Raw genomic sequence first — 12,522 nt, 5'->3', positions numbered from 1 at the left:
AGTAAGAGCTGTCTGTGCTTCAATTTCCAGCCAGTTGCTGTGTGAGAAGTGATGATGATAACTATAATAAATTAATTATCTTGAGCATTTTGGGGAACATGGAATACCCTTTTTCACCCCAAACTGGGCTGGCAATGAAAGTGAAGTGGGCCCAGAGATGGGAGGTCATCAGTCTTAGGCTCTGGTGACAAGGGGGTGGCTCCCATGGAGAATGATGCAAACTGAGGGCCTGAGCACTTTCCAACTGTGTACTGCGGGGCTGTGAGAGCCGACTCTGCGCTCGCACGTCCCGCGTGCACTTCTTGGGATGGCAGGTAGGTAGGCTCGGCTCAGCTGTGCCAGCGACAGAGCTGTGCGGGGTTTGAGTGGCAACAAGTTTGTATCACTGCACCTACAACTCAGTGGACAAAACCGATACCTGACAGATCGCAGGGACCAGGGAGGTACAATCCTGGCAGAACTGGTAAAGATTATCGACTACAACATCTATTCACTAAAATAATAAAAAATTGACTCTATTAACTAGAAAAGCGTGCGCGGTCTCCTGAAACGTTCTTCCACTTCCACCCCACAGGTTAGCAAAGAAATTAAGTTTTGAATGATCACTTCCATTCTGTCTCTTGGTTCACAGCAGGTCTATGTAGGGAGTTAGACTTAGCCTATTTCTATTTTTTGCTAAACTTCTCAGTTTTATGTTAAAATATCATCATCAAGAGAAGTAATTAATTTGTGTTGTAGACTAATCCATATGCTACCAAAATATAATAGAATGCAAATGAGACATGTCTCCATATGCCTTTCTCACTTGTTATTCCCTTATCCTGGCTCTCCAAATACATGCTCTTTGTACATACAGACATCTCCTTTTCTAACTCACTATGCCAATACATTCTATTTTTGTTGTAATTTTCAGTTATTATTTTAAACCAAAGTCATATGTGTAACACTTGAAGTCAAATGGTTCTACAAGGCTTGTTATGAAAGAGTTCCCACAATCCCACACTCCACTTTCTGCTCCACTTTCAATTCTTTTACTCTTTTTGTTTGGTTTTGTTTTGCTGTATTTCTAGGTTATATGGTTACTTCTTTTTTTTTTTCTAGAATATTCTACCTTGATTTCCCACTATGGAAGAAGGAGATGTGGCTCTACTGGCCACCGCCACCACCTACCTGATCCCTCCTTTCCACATGTAAACACACAATGTACCCTATCTTCTCAATAGTTATAGCATGATTTTGATTCAAATACCAATCTGTAAGATTACATTATAATGTCCATGAAAATTCTAGTCACAGCTCAGCTATAACGTTTACTATACATCCCCCCCCCATTTTATTTTTCTTTGGAGTTTTTTTGAATTTGTTTTTTAGTTTTTATAAAGTTATCAATAATTCAGACCCAAATAAACCCCTGGATTTTTACATGCCTCAATTTGTTAAAGTATATTATTCATTCTTCCATTTTCATCTTTTTGAAATAATGTTTCTGGAGCCTTCTAACTTGTTCCAATCTGAGCTGGCTGCTGTTCTCTGCTAAACAATCATGCTATAGTCTCGGGTTCTCCCTATGTTATCATTCTGGGGACTCTTTCTGTCTTGCTTTGGCTCCTCTATTTGTCATACATTCCTCTTCATTGGCTTATGCCCTCATGTTTGTTAAGAGTATCTTCTACTAGATTCTGAGAATGAGTGCACAGGAGTAAATTTTTTAATCTCTAAGTATAAAAATGGCTTGTTAACGGTTGGGTCCACTGTAAAGTAAACCGTTTCCTTAGAGAGCCCCTCAGATCAGAATGTTTGTGATATATATATATATATATATCACACACAAACACACGTTTGTCTTTTGCCTAGAAAAAGCTCTTCCAATCTTTGCCTGAAAGATTACGTGTTATTTGGGGAATCATGTGGAAGAGGCCTTGGTTGGGGGAGTATTTTTTTTCGGTAATGGGGGTAGAACCCAGGAGGATCCTACCTCCCAGCTATACCCTCAGCCCATTTATTTATTTATTTATTTATTTATTTATTTATTTATTTATTTGGAAACAGGATCTCACTGAGTTATGAAGGGCCTTGCTAAGTAGCTGAGGCTGTCCGTCAACTATGATTCTCCCCTCTCTGCCTCCTGAATGCTGGGATGACAAGTGTGTGCCACCACACCCGGCTTACTTATCACCTCTTTTGAGCAGGATAATACCACAGTGGAATATGCCTGATGTCTCTCAGCCTAGAAACATTCTGGTTTACATTTTTCGGAGAACTAAACTTTCAGTCTTCTGCTAGAGAAGGGAAAGGAATCTAATTCTTCTTGACAACGCCTCCCAGCAAGTACCACCTCTTTATTCCTACCTCCACGCTCACTCCCAGTCCCTGAGCTTCAAGAAGATTTCGCCATCTATGTCCTTGCCTCTTGTTTTCTGCCTCCTCCTCACATAGGCTTTGGCTTCCTGAGCTGCTCACTTACCAACCGACATCTGCTTTCCAAATTTGTTGCTCCTGTCTTTCCTGTTTTCTTACTCTTTCAGTTTTTGTCTACCCTTATTTTGCTTTCGGTGGAGTTTTCAAGCGAGCAGAGCTAAATGCCTGCATAAGGGTGCCACCTTTAAACAAATATTACATTGAAAGGGACCCTTAGAGAGCAAATAGTGATTTTTCCCATTAGGGAGCTAAGTACAGTTGTATGCTGTATCATGTTTGGTCAATGGTGGCCACATTTACAATAGTGGTCCCATAAGATTATACCACCTACCGGGCGAGGTGGCGCACGCTTGTAATCCCAGCATTCGGGAGGCTGAGACCAGAGGATCCCAGCTACTTAGTGAGGTCCTCTGCAACTCAGTGAGACCTGGTTTCAAAATAAAGAATAAAAAATAGGGCAGGAGGTGTAGCTTGGAGGTTGAATGCCCCTGGGTTCCATTCCCAGACCAGCAAAAAAAAAAAAAAAAAAAAAAGATTATACCACTTAGTAGTGTCCTTGTCATTTTAGTTGATGTGAGCAGACTCAATGCCATCCACAGAACAACAAAACAGCTTAACAATGTACTTCTCAGAACACAGTCCCATCATTATGTGATGTAAAACTAAATACTGTTTAATTTGTAGATGAGGTGGTTAAAACATTAGGAAGCTGAGTGTCTTATCAAAGGATATCCAAAGTCATACAGATAGATATCATGATATTATTTATTCTGTATACTTTAAATAATCCCTCTAAGGTTTTATGGTTTGTTCTCCTAATTTAGGACCATTTTAACTATAGCTAGATCCTGTATTACTTTTATGTTATATCCCTATTCAGTAGGCAGATGGGTTCTTATTAGAACATTAGGTGTTAAATTAGCTATAAAATAAGTTAAATATGAAGATATTATGAAGTAGCTTTATAAAATTTTCAGATGCAACTGAAAATTTAAAGCAGTAGATATGTGGAAAAATGTATACCACAGGCCTTACAGAGCAACTATCAAAATACAATAACTAAAATGTAGCTTATATAGCTTTTTAAGGAAAATGGTAAAATAATTCTTTTTAATTTTTAAGATATACCTAAAATGGAAAAATTAGCTTGGATTATTTCAGATGTTATAATTATTCATTGGTATAATGTCATTTGTTAAATTTTAGCAAATAATCCACAGGCGTGGATAAAAAAGGATTTGTAGAGGACAAAAGACAGGGATTTGGGGCATTCAGCTCATTTTAAATTGATGCTATTTTTTCCCTAGTTAATACAAATCACAACCTTAAAATACTACTAAACTCTACTAACAAAACTAAGATACTTTTGATAAAATAATTAGCTTTAGTTCCTAAGATTTTTTCTTTTCTTCTGGTACTAGGGGTTGAACTCAGAAGCATTTTACCTCTGAGCTATACTTCCAGCCCTATTTTATTTTTTATTTTACAACGGTGCCTCGCTAAGTTGCTGAGATGGCCACTAACCTGTCATCTCCTGTCTTAGCTTCCCAAGCCCTGGGATTGCATGCATGTGCCCCCACACCTGGCTAGATCCTAAAAGTTTTAAGAACTAGAAAAGCTTTGATAATTCACCACTCTAGAAGAAAATGAAACAAACAAACAAACTGTCCTTAAATACTTACAGACTCCTTTCTGCCCATAGTTTTGCTGTGGGAGCGGGAACGGGAGATGTTGCTAAAAAAGGAATCTTTTTTTGTAGCGGATGAAGGTGGGGAGCCAGTGAATTCTCTTCCCCCAGGCAAACTCTCAATGCTTGGAGATGAACTGATGTTTTTAGAACTTTGCCCTGAAAAAGAAAGCAAGTAACAATAAGGGAAAGTCCAGACTCTTCCACTAAGACGGTGAATCTACTGTTTTGGATTAATGATGATCTTTCTGACACAAGAGTCAACATGTTGTGTGCTCAAACATATGAGTTTTTATGCTCAGAAAAACCGCCACTTTTTAAAATAATGAAGTACCACTATAGCTTTCTATATGTAATTTATATTACATAGTCCATGGACATACATTTAAAAAAATAAACAATTCCTAGAAATCAATGGTTAAGTGATGAAATTTTCCCTCACTAATGGAATTGTCCCTTAATTACAGAAAGTTATACTGTACATTCTATTAGTAAGATTATAAATCTTCCACCAAAGTTTTTCCAAAGAGCCCCTTCCTTTTCCTGAACTGCAGAAGAGACACATGGCAAGCCCCAGCCAGTGGCAGAATATGGAAATGGGACAAAGTGCTGGCTCAGGGCCTCTTTCTAGACCTCTGCCCTCATTGGGGTGGATGCTCTGTGATTCCCAGCAGTGCCTGCCTTTTTTTCCAGAGAGGACCTGGAGCCATCCAGCTCCCTCAGACATGAGCTATGGCTCCAGTAAGTCCTGCTGAGAGCATGCTTGGCACACAAGGCCAGCATACAAAATTGGCTGATGTAAAACCCACGCAGGCTTCACTTATACAATGGACGTACTTCCATATGGTTCTTATGGGGGCTTAATGACCTATTGAGTACCTGGCATGCCTTCATCCATCTCTAACTGAAGGCCTACTGAGTACCAGCCACTTATGAGTTCATAAAGACAGTGGAAAATGAAACTGTCACCTCTCATGAAGTTTACTTTTTACTAAGGAGAGACAGACAAATGCATTATTAAAACAGATATGATTTCATATGGTAGTAGGTACTATGTAGAAAAACAAAAAAGCAAAACAGATATGAGTGCTAGAAGGTGTTACAGTTTTAAACAGGATGGTCAAGGAAGATGTCACTAACATTTCAAGCAGGAACTTGAAGCAGGTGAAATGTCAGTTTTGTAGAAGACATAAAACAAAAGTGCCAAAGCCCTCAGACAGTCCCCTGCGTATTCAAGGAACAGCAAGGCGGCCTGTGTGGCTGAAGCCCAGAGTGAGGAGACGGGCAGGAGAGGGGGTTTGGGAGCAAGCAGAGGATCAGCACAGGCAGGGATTTGTGGGAAACTCTGACTGCCTTCCTATGAGAGGGGAAGCCATGGAATACTGCTGGAAGACCTGACGGGAGGAATCTGTGGTTTGGAAAGGATTGCTCTTGCTGCTCTTTTGAGAACATAATTGGAGGACAGAGAAGGGCAGCAAAGTGAAAAGCAGTAAAATCAATGTTACACCAAATACCCAGAGTGACCATAGTGACCCTAGAATCTAAGAAGTGCTCAGATTCTAGACAAAACTGACAATAATAATAATAATAATAATTATTATTATTATTATTACTATTACTATTATTCTTATTTTGGTGGTACTGGGGACTGGACCCAAGCCCTGCACATGCTAGGTGAGCGCTCTCCCACTGCCCTACACCTGCCAGCTGAATTAACTGGACTCATGTGAGAAACAGGAGGAGTCAAGTTTAGCTCCAAATATTTGACCTAAGCAAAGAAAATGATGGATCTACTATTTACTGATGTTGAGAAGTGTGTGTGTGTGTGTGTGTGTGTGTGTGTGTGTGTGTGTGTGTGTGTAGGGGGAAAACAGGATTTAAAAGTAAAATCAATAGTTTAGTTGTAGACCTGCTGAGACACCTGATCATGTATTTATGTATATAGATATTTCATGTAGGCAGGGAGAAAATTTGGAAGTCAGCAGTGTACAGACTATATTTATGGCCACGAGACAAGATGAGATCATCGGTGGTGAGTGGGGTATGGAGAAAAGCGGAGGAGGCATAGCTAGGAGGCCCAGCTAAAACATCAGGAATGCTTGTTCAGCTTTTATTATCAATTACTTTTAAAGTCCATAGGACAGAAGATAAAATGAAGAAGCTAAAGCCTTTTGATTCACAAGGACATAGCTTTTTTGCATAATGAGACCAAAGAAACTTCATTTTTTCTAAGTTTATATAACTGATTTTGGTAATCTATTCAATGTTTAGATTTTCTACCTATAAACCTTTTTGGGGCTAGTGACATTTTAAAGGCATTACTATGATGGTCTTTTGGATTTTTCTGTTTGTTCCTCTATTTAGGTTTTCTGCTTCCTCTTGGATCAATTTTGGGTCCTAGCTTTCTAAAGAAAGCCATGTACATGGTAGTCGGAATGCCTGCACCCTCAATCCCCAGAGGGCATGAATACTTTGCTTTACATGGCAAAGGAGACTAGGTCTGAGACGGAGAGAATATTTTTGGGTTATCATAGTTGGCCATTCTATTTATATAAGTCCTCCATGTGCACGAGGAAGGCAGAGTATGATTGAGATGTAACCTAAGAAGAAAAAGAGACAGCTGAAGAGTGAGAGGGACTTGGCTCAGCATTGCTGGCTTTGGAGATGGAGAAACGGGGCCATGAGCCAGGAAATGAGCATCTCCCGGAAGCTGGGAATGGTCCTCGGTTAATAGCCAGCAAGAAAATGGGGGCCTTGGTTGTACAGTCACAAGAAAATGAATTCTGTCACCACTAGAGATGAGCAAGGGAACAGATCCCCTGCCCCCCCCCCCCCCCGAGCCTCCTGCCACCACCCGGGATCTACCTGTGAGACGTATGTCACATTTCTGGCCTATGTAACTGTTAAACAGCAAATCTGTATTGCTAAGGCACTAAATTTGTGGTATTATTTTTTTTCTCACCAAGAGAAAACTTTGTCCAGATTTTCAACTTAGAAAGTTGAATTGAGTAGTCTCATAAATAAAAACTTTCTTCTATATCTTTATATCATAATTATTTTACATGTATTAGTGCTTTTCTCTCATATTCTCTTGATCAGACTTGCTGAATGTGGGCTGATTACACTGTTTTTACAGTATCACCTTTCAAGCTGGGCGTGGTGGTGCACGCTTATAATCCCAGCATTCAGGAGGCTGAGACTGGAGGATCGCCCTTTGCTAATCAGTGAGACCCTGTTTCAAAATAAAGAGTAAAAAGTAGGGCTGGGGGTGTAGCTCAGAAGTATAATGCCCCTGGGTTCCATCCCCAGTACTGCAAAAAAAAAAAAAAAAAAAAAAAAAAAAAAAGAAAGAAAAAAAAGAGAAGAAAAAGGTAAACTCTCACCTTTCAGTTTCACAGACATAATCTGTTTGATGTGTTGTTATTCTGCTCTTATCCTTATTCATCTCTTTAGGTGTATTTTGATGTTCATTTTCCATTTTCTTGAATTGTATATTTAGAAAAACAATTTCATAGTCTTTCTTATTTTCTAATAATAGCATTTCCTCTGAGCATCATTTTAGCTCAGTCTTTCAGGGTTTTTGTATTTGGTATTCTTGTCACTGCTAATTTCTAAAACATCTGTAATTTTAGTCTGTAATCTCCTTATTAATCCAAGAGTTATTTAGAAGAGTGTCTTTAAATTTACAAGTGGGTAGATGTGAGTCTACAGTAAATAAACATTTGTTAGCAGGGGGAGGAAGAATTTGGGTCTGTTGACTCAAATTCTTTCATGGCCCTGAATGTCTATTTTATTTTCTCATTTGAATGCTACTTTGGCTGAGAGTAAGATTTTAGTTCAAAACAATTTTCCCACAGAACTTTGGGAATAAACTCAAGTGCCTCCAGGCCCTCAGTTTTGCCAAAGAGAAATCTGACATCTGATGGCTGTCTTAAAAAAATAATTCTCTTTTTTTGGTCCTCTCTGAAATTTTTTAGAGTTTCCTCCTTATCCTTAAAGTTCTGTAGGCTTTCCAGAGAGTTCCTAAGGATGATTTTTTTTAAACTTTCATCAGCTTGTTGGTTTTTTTTTTCAGTCTCCATGCTAATATTTTCTTTAGCTCTGGGAAATTTTCTTTATTACTCCTTTGGTTATTATACTCTACGTATGATCTCTAGACTCTCAATATTTGACACTATAGTTAAATTCTGAACTAATCTAACAATTTGGGTAGAATCATTTCAATTTTATTATACCCTTGGAAAATTTTTGAATTTTGTGGGCTACTATAACTGTTTTTCTCATTTTCTTCCCAAAATGAAAAGAGAGTTATGAGCAGTTATATTTAACAAGTTTTCCAAAAATTTATTTGCCTTGAATATTTTTGAAGTAAGGTAAGAGCTATGCATTATATATCTGTATATATCTAATCCATTTATATGAATTGGTAGTATATAAATAACATCCCATTGCAATCTCCTGAAAATTTTTTCCATTTGAAAGAAATTATCAAAGAAAAAAATCTTACATTAGCAATTTATATAAAGCGTCTCATGATTAAATTATAATAAAATCAAGAAACCTTTTCCTTGGATTCTAGATTTTTTTATTTTTAATTTTTGTAGTACTGGGAATTGCACCTAGGGGCATTCTAACTTTAAGTGATACCTTCCATTCCTTTGTACTTTTTATTTTGAAACAGGGTCTCACTAAGTTGCTAAGTCTCACTAATTACAGAGGCCACTGTGCCCTGTTGGAGTCTGGATTTTAAATGTACAGAAGCTGGACACTAGTCACCTTTCTTGCACACTCTACTATACACATACTAGTTTGCCTACCCAGAAGAAAAGAAATCAGAAAGTTAGAATACACTACATGTACACTACTGTGTACACCTCTAGACCTCACACACATTGTTAATCTAATCCTAATGACTTCGTGAGGAGGACACGTACAAGAAAACAGGCTCAGTTTAATTCACTTGCCCCAGGTCACAGAGTTCTGCTAGTAGCATGGTAAGTTAAATTCAGATTTGTCCAAATTTAAAGACTATAGCAATACCTATAATCACATTTTGAAAACCTGGAGGGTGATTCCAAAAAGCTATTAATTTAAAACTGAGGGGTGGAGAATTAGCTCTTCTGGATTTATAGTTGATATCCATCCATCCATCCATACATCCATCTATCCATGCCTGCAGTGGTAAATAGCTGCTCAGGCCTCTTGTATTCAGTTACAGTGTTTCTGCTTGTAATACTGCGTGTTTGCTCTTTCTAGGGGGCAGGGACTGCAGCAGGTCCCAGCTTTACTCGTTGGGAAAGGCCAGGCCAGCCGCTGCACACTGTGGGACTCCAACAAAGGTCTGAGGCTGCCTCATCTGGGGCACTGAGACTTAGACCTGTATTGCCCAGCAAAATAGAACATGAGCCATATACATAATTTAAAGGTTTCTAGTATTCACAGTTAAAAGGTGAAATTAACACTTCATTTTATTTAATCATATATATATATATATATATATATATATATATATATATTTTTTTTTTTTTTTTCTTGTGGTACTGGCTGGGAATGGAACCTGGGGCATTCTACCCCCGAGCTACACCCCCTGCCCTATTTTCTATTCTTTATTTTGAAACAGGGTCTCACTAAGTTGCAAAGGGCCTCACTAAGCAGCTGAGGCTGGCTGTGAACTGTGATCCTCCTGTCAGCCTCCTTGAATGCTGAGATTATAAGTGTGCGCCACCATGCACAGCTTAACCCAATATATTTAAACTATTATCATGTTATTATATGTAGTCAAAATAAAACATTGACATATTTCTTTTACTTTTTTGCACTAAGTCTTTACATTTCAGAGCACGTTTTATACTCTCAGTATATGTTTCAAGTGCGCAGTGGTCAAATGTGTCTGGGAGGCCATAATGGACAGTGGAAGTATAAACTGATGGACAGTATACATTTTCCAATGTTTTTCACAATGTCAAGGTTATTATATTCTTTAACTATTATAACAAAGGGGGAGGAATCTTTAGAAGACCTACTTTAATCAATTAGCTCCTCAGTGATTTACCCTGTGAGAATAAGCAGACAGTCAGAGCACTGGGCAGCACTGAGCTGCCTTGGAGAGTGTGACCCCACAGCTCTCTTCTGCCGCTGAGTCCAAAAGGCAAACTTCCTTGCCAGTGATAACAGATGCTGAACTCAGCGCTTAGCAGAAGTTCTTTCTGAATTATCAAATTTCAACTAGCTATAGTATTAGTAAAGAACTGAGCCCATATCTCATATAAAGAAACAAAACCTACAAAATGTGTGTTCCCTCTCCTACAAAAATTAGTTTACTAACATTACTGTGCCCTCTGGAAATACACTTAGAGTTTAAGAAAACAGAGTTACTGAAATACATATTAAAAGGAGATCTTTGTAGATCTCCTCTGGAGATCTTTATAGAAAGCCCAGGTACTAATCATCTATCTTGGGACAGAAGAAGCTTTAAGTCCCCTGCCTGTCCCCCACAGCACACAGCTGGGGTAGGCAGACCAGGCCTCACCATGCGTGGCCTGCCCAGCTCCTGGGGGGAGGAGGAGACTCTTGCAGAGAGCTTACAACCTGTAAGCTACACAGTGGCTCTGAAGCTCTCACTACACCTTTTCTTTTCCGTTTTTACTGATAAGAACATTCTTTGGCTGCGGGAAGCGTGAAGCCTATTTTTTTTTTTTTTTTTTTTTTTTTTTTGGTGGTACTGGGGTTCCTGGAAGCCCTTCTACCTCCGGGCTACACTCCCAGACCTATTTTTACATTTTTATTTGGAAACAGGGTCTCCTAAGCCAGCACACGCGGCTGGCTTTGAACCTGCGTGATCCTCCTGTTTCTGCCTCCCAAGCGCGGGGATTACAAGTGTGCGCCACCACGCCCGGCCCAGGGTGAAGCCTATTCTTAAAAGCACATTCTGAAATGTCTGTGCTGCTTGGACCACCCCTGCAGGACTACGGCACTTGTGTTCTCTTAGGAGTTCCTTTTGGAAACTCTCCTCAGCTGAAGACAACTGCCAGGCTACGGCCACGCCACTTCCAGGAGGACTGATCTCTTCTGGTGACTGTTTTGGGTTGACAAAGAATGAAAGCTAGCCAGCCCCCTTGTCTCAATAAGGAGGATTCTGATGAAAGGCTATCCCAGCCTGAGGGTCCAGCAGGGCGGTGCTGAGAGGCAGGGCTGCCCCCTCCACCCACTGCTTCTTTTACTCGACAGGGACTGATATGTGGCATTCTCCCCAGTAAACTTCCTACCTGCAGATCTCTCTCATAATCTAGTTCTCAGGTTTCCTGACCCAATGCAATTATTGAATATTGTAAAACAGTCTTAAATATACTAAATACAGGCTCCTTCCTAAACCACCGTGTGTGCATGTGTGCAACTATACATATGCTTGTGTATAGTTTTTAATTCATAACCAACTCCATGCCAAATGACCTCATGAAATGCCACAGAAAGCTGGCTTCAGGGCTGAGGACAGGTGGGGGACAGCAGCAGCCCTTAAAAAGCTCCCACAGCACCTGGGGGGTTAGGTACACCTACTCTGAGTTTGAGCTCAGCTGATACGTACTTGTGTGGCCTGAAGGTCGTGAACTCCATATACTGCAGTTCTCATTTACAACCTGCTGAGTGTCCTAAGTGGGTAGGGCAAGGGTTTAGGGTGCACAGGCTTGCAACAGATATAAACCATGTCCTGGTGACTTCCGAGTGCTGAAATATGCTGTAATCTGGCTTTCAGATCTGCAAGTGTTCTCCTGGTGGAGCTATTTTCCACACAGGACCTTTCCTGGCAAAGCACTGGCCACACTTCTCCGTGACTTCACACAGATTTTTATCTATCTGGCTCTAGGCAATGGACCACTGCATATACCCCACCTAAGACTGCTCAGCAGAGACACTGACATTCAAGTTACGTTCTGCTTGCTGGGTTTTGTGGTGTGTCTCCAGGGAGAGGTGTCTTTGTTCTGACGGAAGGTGCTGTTTGGACTGGACACAGCTATGTCTAGGTGTATCATATCCTTCCTCATTCTCTGAAACAGTAAGTGCTTTGTGTCTCCTGTGCTGCTTGTCATGGCGGGTATTTGTCCAGAGCTTAAGCTGACTGCAACGCTCCTCTTGGGCAGCACTGAGGAGCTTTGACTGCCCAGTGGTGGGGTGGTGGAAGGGCAGGAAGGAGGAATAATATTTATTAAGTACCTAGTAAGCCAATGAATAAGATTCAAGGCTTTTTTTTCCTCCTCTCTCACTAAACTCAATGGGAAATAAAAGCCGGGGCTGGAGTCCTTTCCTAATGAGACAGGCAGAACCCCAGGAGACCTGAGCCCAGCTCAGCAAGCTAAACAATGGACACCCAGAGGCAAGATGCTCAAGAGGCCAGGAGGTCTAGGGCCTTTGTGGGGTGTGGG

At 40.2% G+C, this 12,522-nt stretch overlaps 1 protein-coding gene across 2 annotated transcripts in view; it reads right to left on the bottom strand.

Annotated features, from left to right (window-relative positions):
* TBC1D5 (TBC1 domain family member 5) overlaps positions 1 to 12,522 on the bottom strand; it is a gene marked incomplete at both ends in the record, with an annotated part of 350,595 nt that overhangs the window by 39,924 nt on the left and 298,149 nt on the right. For both annotated transcript variants that reach the window (XM_080715898.1, XM_080715899.1), the window contains one exon: positions 4,101 to 4,264. In XM_080715898.1, coding sequence (XP_080572024.1) covers positions 4,101 to 4,264 — 164 coding nt within the window. The remainder of the gene's footprint in view (positions 1 to 4,100; positions 4,265 to 12,522) is intronic.

Source organism: Muscardinus avellanarius (assembly GCF_963383645.1).
Source record: "Muscardinus avellanarius genome assembly, chromosome: 18".
Lineage (NCBI taxonomy): Eukaryota > Metazoa > Chordata > Mammalia > Rodentia > Gliridae > Muscardinus > Muscardinus avellanarius.
This window is presented reverse-complemented; position numbering and strand designations above follow the sequence as displayed.